Source organism: Durio zibethinus, chromosome 26 (assembly GCF_047325235.1).
Source record: "Durio zibethinus cultivar Kanyao isolate XHJ-2024 chromosome 26, ASM4732523v1, whole genome shotgun sequence".
Classification (NCBI taxonomy): Eukaryota; Viridiplantae; Streptophyta; class Magnoliopsida; order Malvales; family Malvaceae; genus Durio; species Durio zibethinus.
Genome location: NC_143187.1, coordinates 14,126,119 through 14,145,048, shown reverse-complemented (window position 1 = coordinate 14,145,048; position 18,930 = coordinate 14,126,119). Strand labels below are relative to the sequence as shown.

General features: G+C 31.2%; 2 protein-coding genes across 12 annotated transcripts; both read right to left on the bottom strand.

Moving 5' to 3' along the window:
• Positions 1-3,785: 3,785 nt before the first annotated feature.
• On the bottom strand, positions 3,786-9,007 carry LOC111275290 (acetyl-CoA acetyltransferase 2-like). 9 transcript variants are annotated; one of them, XR_016334347.1, is made up of 15 exons: positions 8,677-8,861; positions 8,485-8,586; positions 8,042-8,140; positions 7,788-7,961; positions 7,591-7,696; positions 6,929-7,067; positions 6,519-6,596; positions 6,364-6,429; positions 5,909-5,994; positions 5,545-5,644; positions 5,351-5,461; positions 5,144-5,239; positions 4,945-5,031; positions 4,488-4,573; positions 3,786-4,040 (listed from the first exon to the last, which is right to left on the bottom strand). XR_016334347.1 is itself a non-coding variant. In XM_022860527.2 (15 exons), exons 2-15 carry the CDS (start codon positions 8,549-8,551, stop codon positions 4,007-4,009), a joined length of 1,275 nt encoding a protein of 424 aa, XP_022716262.2. In that variant the 5' UTR covers positions 8,552-8,597; positions 8,677-9,007; the 3' UTR covers positions 3,786-4,006. The 9 variants fall into 9 exon arrangements, 6 of the variants coding, with proteins under 6 accessions (XP_022716262.2, XP_089611959.1, XP_089611960.1 ...); XR_016334346.1 differs by having other exon boundaries at positions 8,485-8,597; positions 8,677-8,817; XR_016334345.1 differs by having other exon boundaries at positions 4,488-4,590; positions 5,198-5,239; positions 8,485-8,590; positions 8,677-8,804.
• A 5,811-nt stretch (positions 9,008-14,818) lies between these two features.
• On the bottom strand, positions 14,819-17,787 carry LOC111275289 (protein C2-DOMAIN ABA-RELATED 11-like). 3 transcript variants are annotated; one of them, XM_022860523.2, is made up of 4 exons: positions 17,478-17,787; positions 16,939-17,074; positions 16,267-16,362; positions 14,819-15,482 (listed from the first exon to the last, which is right to left on the bottom strand). In XM_022860523.2, the coding sequence occupies exons 2-4, from the start codon at positions 17,047-17,049 to the stop codon at positions 15,186-15,188; spliced, it is 504 nt and encodes a 167-aa protein (XP_022716258.2). In that variant the 5' UTR covers positions 17,050-17,074; positions 17,478-17,787; the 3' UTR covers positions 14,819-15,185. The 3 variants fall into 3 exon arrangements, with proteins under 3 accessions (XP_022716258.2, XP_089611739.1, XP_022716259.2); XM_089755613.1 differs by lacking the exon at positions 17,478-17,787 and having other exon boundaries at positions 16,939-17,189; XM_022860524.2 differs by lacking the exon at positions 16,267-16,362 and having other exon boundaries at positions 14,882-15,482; positions 17,478-17,617.
• Positions 17,788-18,930: the final 1,143 nt, after the last annotated feature.

Here is an 18,930-nt window from a genome sequence, read left to right as displayed (position 1 = left end):
TTCTTTTTTTCTAAGTTTCAACCGATCTTAAACATCACTAGAATATTCACTAGTTTTTGGGGTTTCGCATGAATATTCTTATGAAACTAGATTTTCTCAACAAATTTTGGATTTTTAGTTGAAATTTCGTCAAAAAACTTGAATTTAATCAAAAAATTCAACCAAAATCTAAGAATTTTTCAAAAAAATTCCAAAAAATTTGCAAAAATTTCCTCTTTTGCGAATTCAATACTTTGAAGCTGTTTCACACATTATCATCATCGAATTAACCGAAACCACTCCTAAAACAAAATTCCATTAGAATCAAAATACATTATTTATTGTCAAACTCTTGCTCTCACTTTTTCTCTATTTTTTTCCTTCGATTGCTTTATGTTTTCTTTGTTTAGTATAAGTCTATTTAAAGGAAGAGATTGGTAGAATTCTTAATTATTCAGAATTTTTTTGTTTTTTGAAAATTTTGTATTATCAAAAGAAAATCAACACTTAACTTGTAGAATTAAAACTCAAATAAAATCTTATCACCTAATTTCATAACCAATCTTCCTTTCCCACTCAAATTTCGACCAACCAATCACATTTTTATTCTAAAAGCTATCCTTTTTCTTTTAAAAAAACTAATTAGATAAAAAAAAATGTTTCTAGATAAATAAAATTGAAATTAAAGATAAATCATAATAAAAAAATTAAAGCATATAAAGAAAAGTAAAAATATAAATAACTAACTAAATAGGATAAAAGATAAATATATATACAGATAAATACAATAAAAGTAAAAATATAAAATTATAATAGTAAAAAAGTATAAACATAAAAAATATAAAAAAATTGGACAATTGGATTTAAATCAGATCTAGACCCAATTGATTTAGGCCTCGGACTAAATATGATGTCTACAATATGCCACACTAAACCCTTTAATTTAACATAATAGCTAGCTTATATATGCCTACCCCTAAACCCAAAATTTAAAAATATCTTAGTTTTTTATTTCTATTTGTAACCAAAATAAATAAATAAATAAACTATCAAAATACACTTTCTGTGACCTGATCTTCTAGTTTGATGACTCAATAATGATCATGTTCTAAATAATAAGAATTTAAATAAGAATCTAGATGATCCCTTTAAATTATTCAACTCTAATAGTAATAAAAGCAATAATAAGTTCCATTCCTTAAATTAATTAAATCATCATGTATATATTGTATTTGGTCTCTATGGTTCATGTTAGGTTGGCTATTTCATTTTCCTGCTAATATTAATCCATTCATACTATTAATTTTTCAAACTTTAACCAATATAGAACTAGTTAAGCATCATACCTTTTTTACTCTTTTTTTTTCTTTTTTCATTTTTATTTGAATTTCTATTTTTCTTTATTTTTTCTTATTTCTCTTCTTTATATATTTAATAAATTATCTTATAATTTAAAAAAAAAAAGTCCATTTGATATTATTGATTAAGAAATTTATTTTTTTTACTTTTTCTTTTTTTAATTAGATATTTTGTAAGAAAAAAGATATGAATACAAATGTTGATATAACACCTATATTTTTTTTGGCTTTTTTTTTCTTTTAAATCTATATATTAAATTTTGTATGAAAAATAAGTCAATAGAGGTGTCATATGACACCCTCATTTGATTTTCCTTTTTCCCTTTATCCTTTTCTTTTTTAAATTAGATAAATTTTGTAAAAAAATTATTAATGAAGGTAGGAATGACAAATTCATCTATTTTTCATGGATTTTGACTCGTCTTAATCCAATATGGATAATTTTTTAAATCGAGATTTGATCAGGGTGTGCTAATTTTTTCATTTAAAAAATTTTGATTGGGTTAGAGGTTTTAGAATGCTTTATCTAAGGTATATATAAAAATATATATTTTATTATTTGGAGGTAGGTTTAACAAAATGGAGAATTGAAAATTTTGACTTCAAATTGGAATCAAATTTAAGCAGGTCGGGTTTTAAAAGATAAATAAGGTAGGTTAGGAACGAAATTAGGGTGTTTTACTCCGAACACATGATATATATAAAAGTATATATTTTAGTATGTATTTAAATTTAAATTTAAATATTATATTATATTAATAAAGTAATTAATGGATTAACATTTTGAGCTCAATGGAGAGGTCTATGAAACACCCCTAATGAGCTCCATTTTTTTTTTTACTTTTTTGTTTTTTTTTTTTTGTTTTTTTTTCGATATTTTTTTAATTACATAAATTTTATGAAAAAAAGATGCCAATTGAGATGTTAATGTGAAATCTCTATTTGATTTTTTTCTTTCACCTTTATTGTTTTTTTTTTTATGTTATAAATTTTACAACATAAAGAGTTGATGGATATAAATGACAAAACAATCAATATTCAATTGATTTTGGTCAGTCCTAATCCAATACAAAATATTTTTTTAATCAAATTCAAATTAGGTCTAATCAAGTTTTTAAAAGATAAAATTAAATTAGGATAAAAGTGAATTTAGAATGTTCTACCCTTACTTAGCTCGAGTATATATAAAAGTATATATTTTATTATTTATTTATTTATTTTTATATATGTATTATATTAATAAAATTATTTTATATGTTAATTTAAGATATTAACATCTCGAGTTAGATGAAGTGTCTATGTAGCATCCCATGCGTTCAGTTTTTTTTTCTTTTAATTTCTTTTTTTTATTTTTTAAAATTTTTGTTATAATTTTTTTAATTATATAAATTTTGTGAAAAAAGAAAGCTAGCAGAATTGTCCAAGTGGTATCCGCATTTGTTTTCTCTTCATTTTTTTTGTTTGTGTATTTTTTTAATTAGATAATTTATAACAAAAAAAGCTTACGAATAAAAATAATAAAACAATTTATATTTTATGAATTTGGATCAGTCCCAATTCAATATAAAAGATTTGCTTTCTTTTTCTCTTTTTTTTAATTAATATTATTAAAAAATTTTAATTTTTTTAGAGTGAAATCCATTTGATATCAAAAGTACATCTCGTGTTTACTTTTTTTTTTCTATTATTTTTCTCTTTTATATATTTAATAAATATTTTTAAATATTTTATTTTTTTATCTAATCCAGTTAATGTCAAAAAGTATATTACGTGTCTAGTCATTACTTTCTTTTTATGTTTTCCACAATTTTTTCTACTCGTTTTTCTTTTCTTAATATTTAATAATTTTTTATATTTTAAATCCCATTTAATATTATTGATTAAAATTTTTTTCTAATAATTTAAAAAAATACTACAAATATATGAACATCACATCTGAATTTAATTTTTGTTTTATTCTTTATTTTTTATTTACTTTTTTCTTTTTAAAATCTATTATTAAATTTTACAAAAAAAATAAAGTAAAACCTCATTTATGAGAATAAATGACCAATTATTTTTTTTTGCTTTTTGCTTTTAAAAAGCTATGATTAAATTTTACAAAAATAAAACAAACTCATTTATGAGAAAAAAATGACCAATTTATGCGTCCAGTGTAATCTCATTTGATTTTTTGTATCTTGGTTCTTTTTTAAATTAGATAAAATTTTCGAAAAAAATAAGTAAATAGATATAATAAAACATAAAATAACAATAACAACCTACCGTAACACACATAACTACCAGATAACCACCTCGTTGTACTGGATTTCACAGGATATATGCTATTGCCAACTGGCTCCTACCCCACACCACATGCACGTAAATAAATAAATAAATTCTTGCTTGGAAGTGGAAGCTAAACCTTCTCACTTTTTTTCCTTCTGAGTTATATGTTGGTTTCATTAATTCAAGAGAAAGTGCACGTCCCTTTTAATCCAATTACTTAAGTACAACTAACGAATCCCAAGCTTACAAGACAGTTTCAAATATTATGATAAAACAGGAACAAACCTGAAAAAGAAACCCAAGTTCTCTACCTCCACAAGACTTGATGATACAACTTTTATTTTCCATTAAAGTTCCAAAAACGAAAAAAAAAACCCTTCACATCAGCATGTTTATTGGTATCATAACAAAGACTGTCCCACTTTTGCAACTGGCCTGCAAAATGCAACATTCTTCATCACGTGATTAACACCATAGCAAAGAGTTTTATATATAGAAAATTACATGTCACGATAGTACAGAAAAGGACCAGGTCCTAGGATGATGAGGGCTTGGACATCTCTTTTAATTAAGTTAAAAATGTAAATATAACCTCACTGTTGTGAAAAGGCTCTTCTTTTTGTCGGAATTTATTTTATAGTAAAATGAAAATTTGAGTTCAACAGAAGTTATTGTGGGCAAGGAAACACCAAATACCATGGAGCAATCAAGCAGTAGTCTTCCTAAAGTATTGAACTAAATTACAATAAATTTATTAATACTCCGAAATACGTGTAGTGTGAATTCGCAAATTGATAGCAATGTTAAGAACAGTCTGATTGGACTAGAAAGTTATTAAGTGTAATGGGCATACACCTCACCAAATATTTATAGAGGGCTTACATGAGCTCAACAACAAGGGCAGATGCTCCTCCTCCTCCATTGCAGATTCCACCAACCCCAAACTTTCCGTTCTTATGTCTCAGCACCTGCAATACATTTATACCTAATGCTCTTAAATGAAAGCAGAAGTTTAACAGTAAATATTTTTTTTTATGTATTATCCATTTTAAAAGAAAAGAATCAATGCATCATCTACCAATTATGCATCCTGTTAATGGAATGTGAGAATGAGGTCTTGCATGTGTGTGTGAGTGTGTGTGTGTGTGTGTGTGTGTGTGAGTGAGAGAGAGAGAGAGAGAGAGAGAGAGAGAGAGCACGAAGGCCTGCTCAGCAGCTATAAACCATTTATCATATTTGAAGGAAAGAGAGAGAGTGGGGAGGGGTATCTAAATGTATTTTGTATCATTAGAAAGAAAATAGTGTTGCCAAAAACTATAAACAAGCTCCTACTAATTACCCCCAATAATGTGACTAATATACGAGCTCCACTACATCCTAATGGATGTCCCAAAGATACAGCTCCACCATGAACATTAATCTTTTCCTGCATTCAAGAAAAGCACAAAAATAAAGATTTTGAAAAATCATATAAAGCAAAAGGCAAAAAAGCACACTGAACCAGCCTAAAGAAACCCTGGAAAAGAAGAGTCAATTACAGATTCACAAATGAACTATTCAACTAAAAATTTTGTGGATGGTGGAAGTTTTACAGGATTAATGCCAAGCAATTTCTGATTGGCAAGAGAAACAACCTGCAAAAAAGAAAATGGACTTATAATGAACCACTTAATTTTCTGAAATAAAAAGTGAACCACTTGATTATTAGGATACTAGACTATCAAAGCATTAGCCTATTTTCTTACTGAAAAAGCTTCATTTATTTCATAGTAATCAATATGAGAAGCCTCCAAACCAGCAGCTGAAATAGCTTTTGGTATGGCAAGGGCTGGAGCTGTTGTAAACAATTCAGGTGCCTGCCAAGACAAGCTCCATCAACTTTAGTTATCTAAAATAAGCCAACACCAAGACAAATGCAAACAAATCTTATCTGTAGTACCTGAGCAGCATCACCATATCCTCTGATCTTAGCAACCACTTGCAAACCAAGCTTAATTGCCTTCTCACCACTTACTAGCACCAATGCTGCTGCACCATCACTACCCAACATAATAGACCAGCCCATTACTAATAAGGAATAACCCTAAGTAACATGCAACTAACATTTTATGATAGAAAAAACTTATATTTGCTTTGTAAAAGTGAGAAAATGTGGCTCAAACTCACAACATATCATTTTAATTTGCAAGAGCGAATTTTTTATTACAAAGAACATAGGACCAGAATGCAATTGCAATCATACTGCTAATACATCACAAGTATGAACACATTAAAAGGGATGGATGGAGGTAGAGAGAAGAGACCTAATGCTAGAAGCATTGCCAGCAGTAACAGATCCTCCATCGTCCATAAAGCTTGGTCTAAGCTTCCTCAATTTTGCAGCATCAAACTAGAAAATGTAGAGATAAAAAAAGAAAAAAGATCAGCAGTGAAGTATGTATTAGACCACCATAGATTAAGCAAGGAGTTTGGTATTATTTGGGAATAAAGCAGCTGTACTAAGACTGCATCCAAAATAATTGATAACCATCAAAATGACGGGTCTTATATGCTACAACCTGGAAAACTATTGCTATTACAGATCCATTTTCTTCACAGGGCATTTTGTAAAATCCCAGCAATGTTGGGTCACAAAAACTCAAAACATGAAAAGTGGGATGCGATTAGATATTTAATTAGGACAACCAAATGTTTAAAACACAGGAAAGAACATATGTTATATGAAATGAAAAATCCCAAGCACAATCTTTCTTCATACCTTTCCTAAACCTTCATCCTTATCTACAACTGATGATGGTTTCCCTCTTCCACCAGAAACTTCAACCTGCACATACAAATTTGGGAATTTATGTTGACAGGATACCATAAACTATCAATTTCCCCCTAATTTTAGAGTGAGATCAGAAACCGCACTGAAACTATTTCCCAAGCGAAGAGGCCATTGTTTTGAGCAGCAATCCCGCGCTCAAAGCTTTGAATAGCATAAGAATCCTGCAACAGAGGATAAGTTTAGCATATGGAGAACATTAACAGGCATAAACTCCCAAAGATATACGGTTAGCCCTAAGATAGTATTATGCAGTGGGTAAAACAGTAAACAACATAAATGAGAATGCAACCAAAGCATAAAAAGAAAAGCATTTCAAATATCTTAGAACATGGTTTAGATACCATTAAAGGAGCAACTTATTAGTGGGATAAGACCCTAAAACTTTGTATGAGAAGAAAAATATAAGTTAAAACAAACACGAATAATTAGCTCTACTTAGAAATACACAAGACGCAAGGAAGTGTAAAACATAAGGATTGCTAAGAAAAAGTACCTGCTGCTCTCGTGTAATGGTGTGTTGGTCGGCGCATAATTCTGCACATACTCCCATCCCAAAGTTGTTATATACATCCCACAGGCCATCTTTGAGCATGCCATCAACAATGGTATCATGTCCTATTCGAGATCCCTCTCTGCCCATAAAATTAGAGATAGAACTTTTAATAGCATATAAACAACAATGAGATTAGAAATCAAGAAATATTTAGTGAATTCTCTAGTTTATTAAGAGCTGCATTAAGCAGCCAATCATCTAATGCAATGATAACCAAACAAATCAAAGGGAAAACACTGATTTTTTAACCAAACAACAAGTTTTTGTGGTGGAAACGTTGGTTTGCAGACACATCTATCTAACCATGCACCAAAACTATTTCTATACAGGAAAGCTTCATAAAAACAATTCCTCAAACTAAATTTGACCAACTAGCCACCTATCTGATCCTGGCAGGTACAGGGTCTTCAATTTCAGTTCAATGTAGTCAAATATGTTGTATCTCAGTATGCCTTTTAAATCAGTTAGAAAATTATTGTTTAATTCATTAAATGTCGTCTACATTTGCAAGATAAAGTGTACTTCCTCAAATCACTGAGTTTTGGAAAAGCAAAAAGACAGCATGAAACAATTCAAGACGTGACCAAAGCATGGATGCACACCTTGCCTCTGCCAAATACTTGGGTGCATTTGACATGCTTTCCATACCACCAGCAACAACAACATCATTGATGCCTAATTGGATAGATTGTGATGCAAGCATCACCGCTGGGATAGGAAGGAACAACTAATAAGACATCTCACATGCACATACTTGGCAAGAAGAATCAGCATTCTTTTGTCCAGAAACAGGATTTACCTTTCATTCCAGATGCACAAACTTTGTTAATAGTCGTGCAAATGACAGAATTAGGAATACCGGCACCTAATGCAGCCTGTCTAGCAGGAGCTTGGCCTAAGTTTGCACTAAGAACATTTCCAAAGAAAACCTCCTGCACATGTGATGGATCAAGGTTTGCCCTTTTAAGGGCAGCTGCGTGTTTGTGTTAAAGAAGGCATTAATTGGGAGTGAAAATAAATATAAGGAGTAAAATTGTGGGTTTAGGAGTTTACAGCGGATGGCTATAGATCCAAGATGGGTAGCAGAGAAAAAGGAAAGGGAGCCAAGGAAAGCGCCCATTGGTGTACGTGCAACACCCACGATACAAACATCTGTGTCAATCAAAGTTTAAGCCAAAGCCAGGTGTTCATAATTTAGTACTGGTATGTTTTAAAAGCAAGGATGCTCCAATTAGTTATATAAAGTTATACTTATACGCTCAGAAAAACAACGTGTTAGGCAGAAGCAAGCTAATTCCTTTTGATAAGAACAGAAAATACAAGAAAGAGAATTTTGTTTCAACTTTGAAGCGCAAGCAGTAAGTAGCTCTAATGATGTTAATACGAATAGATTAGAGGCAGTTAAAAAAGTGTATCAGCAATAAAGATGATAAATTGATGGCAGAGAAAAACCCAAAATACTGAAAGGAAGGGAATGACAGAAAGAAGGAAGGAACCTCGAGGTCTGATCATGGAAGAATCTGAAGAAGAAGAAGAAGAAGAAGAGGAAGGTGCAGGAGCCATCGCAAAAGCACTTCAAAACTTCAAACGACAGACACCTGTCTGAAGTCTGTAACATTTAAATCACATACGAAGAATTATGATTAAATTAATTCAAGAAAAATGAAAAACAGAGTCCAGATTAATACCCAAGACAAAATAAGAACTGCTGTGGTTTTGATTAGATGGAGACACAAGGAAAGGTATTAAATTTAATCGTAATTGTAAAGAAAGAAAGAAAGAAAGAAAGAAAGTGTGCTTGACCAAAGACAAGAGTTACAGAGTATAGAGACAGCAAAGCAAAGTAGCAAAGCGTGGGCGATCTTGCGAGCCTGACTTGTTGCCAGAAGAGGATAGATATTACACATTATTACAACAATGTTGGCAAGCGTAAACGCACACGTATGCACGTATGGGCCTAAAAGTAACTTCGTAGGAGTAAACACTAAGACCAGACAGTTGTAGTTTAGGAACGACCTAAAGAATTATTAAAATTGAAACTCAAACCTTCTTAAATGTTCCTTCCTGAAATAAAAATTATTAATAGATTGAGTTAAATTTTAAATTTAAACTTTCTTTACTTTAATTACAAGAAATTATATATTCACCATTTTAAAGATGCATATAACATACTACTTATACTATTATTATGTAGGAAATGATTATGGCCGTTACTTCGCGTGCCCCACATCAATACCATTCCTAATCTACTCCATAATTTGATAACACAACAACCACTAAAGTCCAAGTCTCCACGGCTAAACATACACTTTTCCCTTTCTTACTACATTCAATTAATTCCTAGCTATAGTATTTGGTAAGCCACCTAAGTTCGCCACAACTGCATAGCTAAACCAGCTATATCCATCATTCATGGATGGATATGCACAGAATTGGGATCTTCCGCCCAAGAAAACAGCCTGCCTTTCAACGACTATATCTAGGCCACACACATGTTCTTAACCATTCCCTTCCCCTGTTCATACAACCAAAAACTATACCGTACATTACGCACCTTGTCTCCTTGATTACCCCCAACCCCAAATACAATTAACACATACAATATTTAAACATCAGGGCTAGAAAACCATTTTCCTTGAATCCTGACATCACAGAACCCTTCTAAAGGTGAGATTAATCCTGCCTTTGTTCACTTAGGCACAGAGTGCAGCCATTCACGCTGAGTTTACCCTCTCATCACCAACAGCGATCCGTGCTTTAGAGTGAAACAGTGCTGATCAACGTGGCTGCTCCTCTTAAACCTCTTCAACCGAGGTTTCTCATCAGGTCTTTCTAGCACTCACAGCAAAAACAATCATAGATAAAAATCAATGAATGCTCCACCGTTATCTTATAAATAACACTAATATAAAAAAGGAATTCAAAATGAGAGTGATTAAGAAACGTGGCAAGATGACAATCAACATGGATATGTGCAACTAAGCCTCTGGGATTGTGTTTTTAACAAAATTACTACAGCTCCTACAAGGTTGAAGGAGGTTATGGCATTTCTTCTTCAAGAAAAAATCACGTTCACATCCAAAGGAAACAGAAGCAATTTCAGGGGTTGATCCATAACCATATAGCTTCTCATCATCAGCATGCCAGCCTACGTAGTCATTACCCCATTATACAGATTTAAAAGCAAGCTATTAAATGGACCTGAAGGAAATAATCAAAAACATTAATTAGATGGCGGCGTTAGGGAAGGAATAGGAAACAGTGCTGATAATGATACTTAGTGAGGTATAATGACTGCATACTTACGGTGTCCAAAAATGTTCATCATCCCATCCCAAGCCTAAGCATGAGGCTGATATCTGCTATAAATCGAGTCAGACAATCCTGCACTTGCTACATAACATGTGTCTCTTGGTTGCATGTATGCATTAGAGAGAGGAAAAGATAATAGCATCAGTTGTTAGAGGAGAGTATGCATGTCAAAAAGGTACATTACGTTCCATTCATGCTTAAAAAACATGCTTTTTGCAAAGGCAATAAACATAAGTGACTTTATATATCCATCACTACAACAAAATTGTAGTGATTATCATCATGCTGAAGATGATGATACCACTCCGGTAATAGGTAACAGGTGATGAGGCTGGCATAGAGAAATACAAGAAAAGGCAAAACAGGGTCACACCAACAGAAATAGTAGTATACCACTACTTCAAGTGCCACTGCGTGATGGTCAGGCTTTGGTGTGCCTTGCTGCTGCCATGATCACTCCGATATAAAGCATTGAAAAAGATCTAGTCTATGGGATGTGATCTCTGAACAGTCTTCGGGTAAACATGAGCTTTGAAGCAGACAAAATTATGACAACCCTGGAGTCTGACAGCCTAGTGGGCGCTCCCAGGTAAGTCTTGTACGGACATGTTCAAGTGGGTTGGTAGAGCATCAAAGTGTATTTTAGTATCATTGGGATCAAGAGAAAGATCTCCATGCTTATAGTTTTTTTGGAGTTAGTTTTGAATTGACTTGAGAGAAAAGTGTCTCCATTTTAAACATTCTAACAGTACCTGACGGCATAGCTCTAAAATTTCTTACGTTTTTCATAGGAGGATGTTCAGTGTCAGCTCTCCACTACTCCCTTGGCTAGAAGGTAGGTGGGAGCTCGCTAGTCTAAAGTGAGTTACTCTTAAACACGTGGTGACTAGAAGAGCTAGTATCGTAGGTCACAAGTATCTCATCGGGACATGGTAAACCCCGGACGATCAGGGCCACGGGACTCATATCACCCTAGTGTGTTGAATTGTGGAATAGGGCACTAAAATTCACTATGTTCCTCAGTTTCTCTCCCATGAGTCGACTAATGAGTAACCAAAGATTATGGTTTGATGCCTGTATAGGAGAGACACCAACGAACTCGAGGGACGAGAGAATTAGCAGGCAAGTAAGCTGTTAGACTCATGTGGTGTCTCGATAGCATGCGTGAGAGTGTGCTGCTACTGGGGCAGCACACCTAAGTATTCGATAAAATGCAGACATGATGTTAAGTGTCCATCATGCGTGTGGACAGCTTATTGTGAGGCAATGGAGCATAACCCAAAGGTGTGACCTTTGTGGGTAATAACATTGACCTTTGGGTGGCTCCTAGCTGGCTGCAAGCCAGCCTTCGAGTTGTGGCTTAAGGTCCCAGGCACAAGTGCTGCGAAATATACGTGCGGGTATGGTGTCAGGTTCTTACCATGTCGAAATGAAATGTTCTAATAAGTTTCGGAGCTATGTAATCCACACAACTTCTTAAAAGGTCGATACTCGGAACTCTAGTGCTTGCTAGCACTTGATGGGTGCTCTAGATCTCCCGATAACTAGCTGTTGGTTTTAGAATGTTGCGGACGACCCCGCAGAACAAATCAAGAAAAGGCTATCATGCGCTACGAGGATCGCTATTATGAGTTGTTCTTAAGAAAAAAGGAACTTAGATAATACTGACCTCAACTAAAAATGATCTTAGTGTCGCACGACCTCGTTACTTTAGCGTAAGAAATGTAAGCACACTGCCACCTGTGATAGAAATTGTCATTCTCTATTTCTAAAAGCAGATAACAAACAACCAAACCCAAACAATCAAATAATGTGTAGAAATAGAAATTAAAGTGGTCGTGGCATGCCGTCAATAATTTAAAGTTACACAGTTAAGAAACACCTCTTTCGTCATCAAATACGCTATACGAGTAATCATGAATTAGTGGCTAAAAGAATATGTAAAGATTGCTTGAGCTGAGAAACCAAGAAAACTGCAAACTCTGCCCCACAATCCACATCTCAAAAAAATAAAAATAAAAAATAAAAAATTACGGAAATTATAATATACATATATATATATATATATATGTGCGTATAGAAGCAATAAATACCAAAGACGCGAAGGGTGGGCTAATGTGATTGTCGTGTAATTGAAGAATTTCCAGGCATCATCGTAGGCTACAAAACTGGGCACGTGGAGTTGTTCACTTCCGTTTCCAAGATTGATTCTCTGGGTCTTTTTAGCGTTGTCGTTGGGGTTAGGGTTCGCGTTCAACAAACTCGTGGAAGCAGGTAGCACTCAGACAAGGCAACAACCGACTCAAATCTTGTCTAGTAAAGTTGGAAGTATTTTGTATATATGAAAATATGAAAAGGAGGATGGAATAGAGGTGACAAACAAGTAGGTTCAAGCTTATTTGTTTTGGGTTGCTTCGATTGGAATAATTTGGATTTTTATTTTTTTCGAATTTGTATTGGTTTTTTTTTTTATTTAGATATTTTCAGACATTTTCAATTTTATTTTATTTTATTAATTTTTTTAATCATTATATCATGATTAATTAACAAATATTTTAAATCTCCAAGAATTTTTTTTTTTTACGTTTATTTTGTTTTTTTTTTTTTTTTTTGGTTTGAAAATAAATGAAATGTTGACATAATTGCATTAGATCTAATCATATATACTATTTAAGTAAATGTTCAATTAAAATGTTGAATACTAAACATTAAAAGATTATCTATTAATTGATTTAATCTTAATAATCAATACTTACAAATTTTAAAAATCATTATACGTACAAATTAATTGCTATAGCATTGATTCAATTTTAATATTTAACCATTTTGAAATTAACATTAGATTAGGAATATTCATCAATTACTAATTATCCAATTATAATGCTAAATAGCAAACATTATTAAAAGGTATCAATTATCATTTACAAAAAACTATTTAATATGAATAATTTGTCAATTAATTAGTTCAACCATACATCTATTTTGTTTTTAGTTTATATATAAATTATTATATGAATATTACCACATTAAAATAATCATATATAATAATTAATCAAATATTCCATTAGAATGTTGAATTAAAAAAAATCATATGCACCAATTGACTTTAACATAATAACTTTGGATTTATTCATATACATCAATTGACCAAATTTCATAAAAGTTTAATAATAAACATTATTAAAAAGAGCTCTAATTTCATCATTTTAATATTAACATAAATATAATAATATTGGATATACACCGCCAATTAAAATGTTAAATAGTGGATAATATTAAATTAATTAATATAATACTAATAACTCTAAATTTAATGAATGCAGTTATTTAAATATAGTTAATCTTAATATCAATTAACTATAAAAATTAATTGTATTAAAATTATTACTCATATAATATACTTCTAAATTATACTTTAATTAACTATTGATAATAATTAATTCTATCTTAACCTTAATTTTACTTATAATATATATTAACAAATCAATTAGAAATCAAATTAAATAAAATTTCTTTTTATTTGATATTAAAATAAAAAGGTAAAAAATGTGAAAAAAAATAACAAAAATAAAAAAGTGGTGGCATTTCCAATTTCACAATCCCCTCCAACCAAAAATTCTCAAAACCAACATCATATCCTAACTCTTAATTCTCAAGTGAATCGTTATTCAACTCTTTTTCGCCTTCGTATTCAATTTTAAAAATGAATGTTCTAATTTATAAGATAATATTTTATTTTCAAATAAATTTAATATTTTAATATGTTTGAAACAGTAAGAAAAATAAATTTTAAAATTGATTTTGCTAATAATGGTATTAATGTTTGTCTAAAAATATCAAATTCAATCAAATATTAAAATTATAATATAACTTTTTATATTTGAATTATTGTTATATTAAAATTAAAATTAAAATTAAAATGTACAATAAATATAATAATATATTGTAAATGATTATTTTTGTAACGAAATTAAATTTTAAATTAACAATATTACTTTTTATTTTTTATTGAGAATTATTGTAAATATAATAAGAATAGTATTAAAAATCATTTGACATTCATATTTAGTGTGTTTCAAATTTAATTTTATTTCATAATTGAATTTAAAAATTCAATATTAATTTTGTTGATGATAAATTATTGATATAATTATTTAATAATTATAAATAATAACATTTTTAAAATTTTAGTTAAAAATATTTATCATTTATTTTTATTTTTTAAAAAAATAATTATATAATTATAATTGATATTATTATAAAAATACATGATTTAATAAACTCAAATACCTTGGACTAAACGCATGAATCTAAAAACAGGATGTTATAAAAATCTTACTTTCCCATGAAGATCATACTTTCCCGGATAACATATTTTCCTCCGAAATCCAACATTCCACGACCAAACGCCAATTAGTGATGCATGCAAAATCTATTGATATATATTGGAGCTAAAAGTACATCTCCAATTCCTACTCCTTACCATTGACATGATATAGTATAAAACTTGAGCCGCCATTTAAACAAAACAACCAATTGCTGAATACCACACTGCAAAAGCATATACACAACAATTGTGCATTTACGAATCCAATCCCATATGATTATAATCAAGGGTTATACAAACTACTTTCGATTCCAGCGGAAACATTTGTTTGAAACCACCTTTCTTTTTTCTGATTACCGAAGATGATACACTACTTATCTACATTCAGAGCTGCTCGATAAAACTAGACTCCGGTGACATTCAAAGCATATGCCCTGACTCACCTTAATTAAATTCTGCAGAATCATCCCCCCACCCTTGTTGGTTCCAAAGATACACGATGAAACCCAAGCACTACCAGAGCCCAAACACTATCTCCTCAGCACATATATAGCTCATCTATCTTGAAGGTCCATCACAAGTCTCAATTAACCTGACCTTCAGTTCTATCTCCCCAGACTCAACTGCACAAAGCCTTAACCAAGCACTCTGAACTACTTCACCATTTATACAGCTAATACAACTGTCTGTAACAAGACAATTATCAATGTCAGGGACAACCTTCCTTAACGTCATCTCACAAGAAGAAACTCGTACAACATGCCTCAATCTAGCAGCAGAGACAAGTGGCTGAAGGTTTAGATAAGCATGTCCCATCTTATCATCAGCCTTGAAACGGTCTTTGTCAAATACTTCCTGCAGAAAATGCATTTTTGGTCAATTCTTCATAAAAACCTATTTTACTAACTATTTCATTAGTATCTTCCAAATTGTTTCATAAGCCATATATAACTATGATAATTTAAAAAAAAAAAAAAAGAAAGACAAACAACAACATCAACTACAAGCCATGAGTTATGGCTGAAATAATCCAGTTTCCTTTATAATGAAAGTATGGAACCAAAAACAATATAACATTACTACATGCTGAAGGTTGTCTGCTTCACAATGAAACTAAGATAACATTTGAAAACTATTAGTAAACAGAATGTAGTCGAAAGCATTTGAAATCAACAAGTTACCAAAACTTCCAATATCTCTTACTATTTAGGGGAATCTCCAGGTACTAAATTTCTCAAATTTTGTACCTTTTCCATGTGGCCTAATAACATTTAACTCAGCAACACTCAGCAAATATAGATAAAACTCTAACATACACAGGCAAATGGATATTTAGATGTAGACAATGGTAGACCATAAAGCAAAAGGTAAACCAAAAGCAAAAGCTTCAAAAGAAAAGGGAAGGTGGAATGCAAATACAAGGATTCTAATCAAACCAGCTTGAATATGGTAACTAGGGATCAGAAACCTTACAAACCTGGCAAAGGTCAGAACAAATGAAATGTTGCAGATCAAAGAATTATAGTTCCTATAATAAGGAACAAAAAGCAGTTCCTAACTTCCTATAATAGGTTTTGATAAGATAGGCAATCAAACATGTTGAACAAGACACTTTTTAGTACAAATATTATAAAATTACCAAATTTAAAACTCCAACAGGGTCAGTGAGGGAGAAAGTGAGCTCTTCATTCCATACTGGATTAAGGCAACTGTTGATGACCTTAGTCTTTGCCACCTAGAGTAGAAGACACAAGTTGGTTCAAAATTTCCAACGGTGAGAGAAAATTACTAAATATATAAGTAAATGAAACACAAAAATCTTGTACGAGCAATCAAATGCAAAGGTGAAAGAAAAGATTGTCCGGGCATAAAAATGCTGCCTGCCTATAGTTGCAAAGCCTTTGTCACAACAAATTGGCACAAAGAAATTGGCCCATTTTGCTAGAAACAATAAAGAATCCAACTGTCTTTATGGCCGATAAAAACATGAGAGAAAAGAGTAAATCACATGGCTCTCTGTGTCCCTATATTTTCTTTTAATATCAGTTCAAAATACGTAGAGCGACACAAAACATTTACTTTTGATGCAGGATAGTGGGGCGAACTAAAGAGACATAGCATTGCCAACGCAAAACATGAGTTATGTAAATTCTCTGAGGATAAAGGCTCACTGAGAATTGTTGAATATGATCAATTTTGCAGGACATTACATCAGCAAAGCAAAAGAGTGTACTGACTCAAGGAAAAATAACAAAAGTACAGGACATTGACAAATATGGTAAAAGCAAAAATAAAAGGAGGCTAAACAAACCTGATCACCGAGCTTGACTACAACATAAGGATCACTGCTCTTGAAATCCCGGATAACCAACCTTTTACCTTGCACAACCACCACTTTTAGCAGTCCCAACATCTCCCCCATTCTTTCAATTGTATAATAGCAGAAACTACAAAAAGGAACAAATCACTTCAAAGAACCAAATTCGGAAGCAAGAAAACAGAATCCATGAGAAAAATGATGTTGAATTTGACAATGAATAAGGAATTATCCCAGAAACAGAGAAAGGGTGAAACCCAGAAATGAGAAATCCATAATTTGCAAGAAAAGCCAAAGGATAAGCATAGCATCATATAGACATAGCAAATGATAGCCCAAACTGCAGACACCCAAAAAAGAGAAAAAGGAAAGGCTATGCAAAAATCATGAAAAAGACAAGAAATCGTTGAATGGGGTTGTGGTTTGTGAAATGGAGAGGGAGAAATGAGAAAAACAAAGAGAAAAAAAGGAAACAAAACCATCAAACATATGCAAATTGCCAAAACATGTCCAGAGAGAGAGAGAGAGAGAACCTTTTTTCTTTTATTTTTGCTGGTGAGGAAGGGGTGGTACGCGGGGCCGATGAAACTTCTGCTTAAACTTAAATTACAGACAGGGAAGGAAGACACGGAATCTATACTTTTAGTATTTAGTAGTAGTATAAAGAAAAATCACTAACTAATTAGGCAATATAAGGGATACAATACAATATTTATTGTTTGTTGCCCTAAGAAATACCCAACCAATTTGAAACTCTCACAGTGAAAACAGAAAACAAAAAAAAAAAAAAAAAATCAAATCCACCGGCAGACACGGGCACAGACATGATTAGTGATCTGAAAATTCTTTTTTTTTTTATATATATAGTCTAGTCTTGAACGTGAAAAATGTGGCAGTGTTACCGGCACATGTTGGTCAGGTTTTTTCATAGTGTTCACTCCTGGACCTTGACTTTAAAGGGCGTTTTACTTGAGGAATCAAAGGTTTTTTCTTAAAATATTGCTGCTAGGTATCTAAATTTTCACATTTAATAAAGGAGAATCTAATTTTTGAGATAATTTTAAATTTTCAATCGTAATTAAAGTTTCAGGATCAAAAATTCAATTTTTTTGTGATTTTTTAAATTAAAAAAAATTAGTTAAAAAATTAATTTTATCTCATATTTGATTTGAATAAAATATATATTTTTATTTTTTTAAAATTAACATATGAAAAGATTTTTTTTATTTTTAACAAACACAATAATTATGATTAATTTTTTTAATTGAGTAATAATTTTTTAAATTAAAATACTACATTTTTATGCTTTATAACGCAATAATTAGTATTATTTATCACATTTATTTTAACAAAAACATAATATTCGAATTATACTAAATACTTTTTTTTTTCATTTGAATTCTTTAAAGCACAATAATAATTATTATTTATTATTTTTTTTGAATAAAAATATAATAATTAATAACTTCTAAAACTTTGACCTTTTAACCACTCGAATGCCGCATTTGGCAACTTTAAAATGCAGTAATTATAATTATTGTATGCAATTTTTTAGAATAAAAATGCAGTATTTGACTCCTGCAGTGGTAATGTAACATTTGATTTCAGACTTTTGAGTGTTCTCTGCAGTTTGGTTTAGATTCAGACCCATAAAACTGAAGGTACTTTGACTGATAAAAAATTCAATAATTTTCATTGATAATCATTAGTCCAGTCCCCTTCAACTAGGATTATTTTTGTCTTAAAGTTATTTTAACGGCGAATGAACGAACAACATTCAAGAGAGATTCTAAATTAATCCTATTCCATCCATGCTCCATTTATTTTAGTGTTTAATTTGTAGCTTCTAATCTTTAACTTTGAATAGAATGTCAAGGCCCGTGTGAATGCGAGAAGTTTCCACGGGGAGTCTTCGGCGAAATGAACATTGTTTTTTTTATTATTATTATTTTAAAATAAAGCACATTTACTGTAATTTTTTTTAAT

What these genes read in the sequence shown, in the direction of transcription:
- LOC111275290 (XM_022860527.2), bottom strand. Translation starts at nt 8,551, where the DNA reads ATGGCTCCTGCACCTTCCTCTTCTTCTTCTTCTTCTTCTTCAGATTCT. An exon ending in AAATAAATGAAGCTTTTTCA is followed by an intron (nt 5,240 to 5,350) that starts GTAAGAAAATAG and finishes TCTTTTTTGCAG; the next exon opens with GTTGTTTCTCTTGCCAATCA. An exon ending in GCCCTTGTTGTTGAGCTCAT is followed by an intron (nt 4,041 to 4,487) that starts GTAAGCCCTCTA and finishes TGCATTTTGCAG; the next exon opens with GCCAGTTGCAAAAGTGGGAC.
- LOC111275289 (XM_022860523.2), bottom strand. Translation starts at nt 17,049, where the DNA reads ATGGGGGAGATGTTGGGACTGCTAAAAGTGGTGGTTGTGCAAGGTAAA. An exon ending in TAGTCAAGCTCGGTGATCAG is followed by an intron (nt 16,363 to 16,938) that starts GTTTGTTTAGCC and finishes CTTCTACTCTAG; the next exon opens with GTGGCAAAGACTAAGGTCAT. An exon ending in CTGTTGGAGTTTTAAATTTG is followed by an intron (nt 15,483 to 16,266) that starts GTAATTTTATAA and finishes CATTTTCTGCAG; the next exon opens with GAAGTATTTGACAAAGACCG.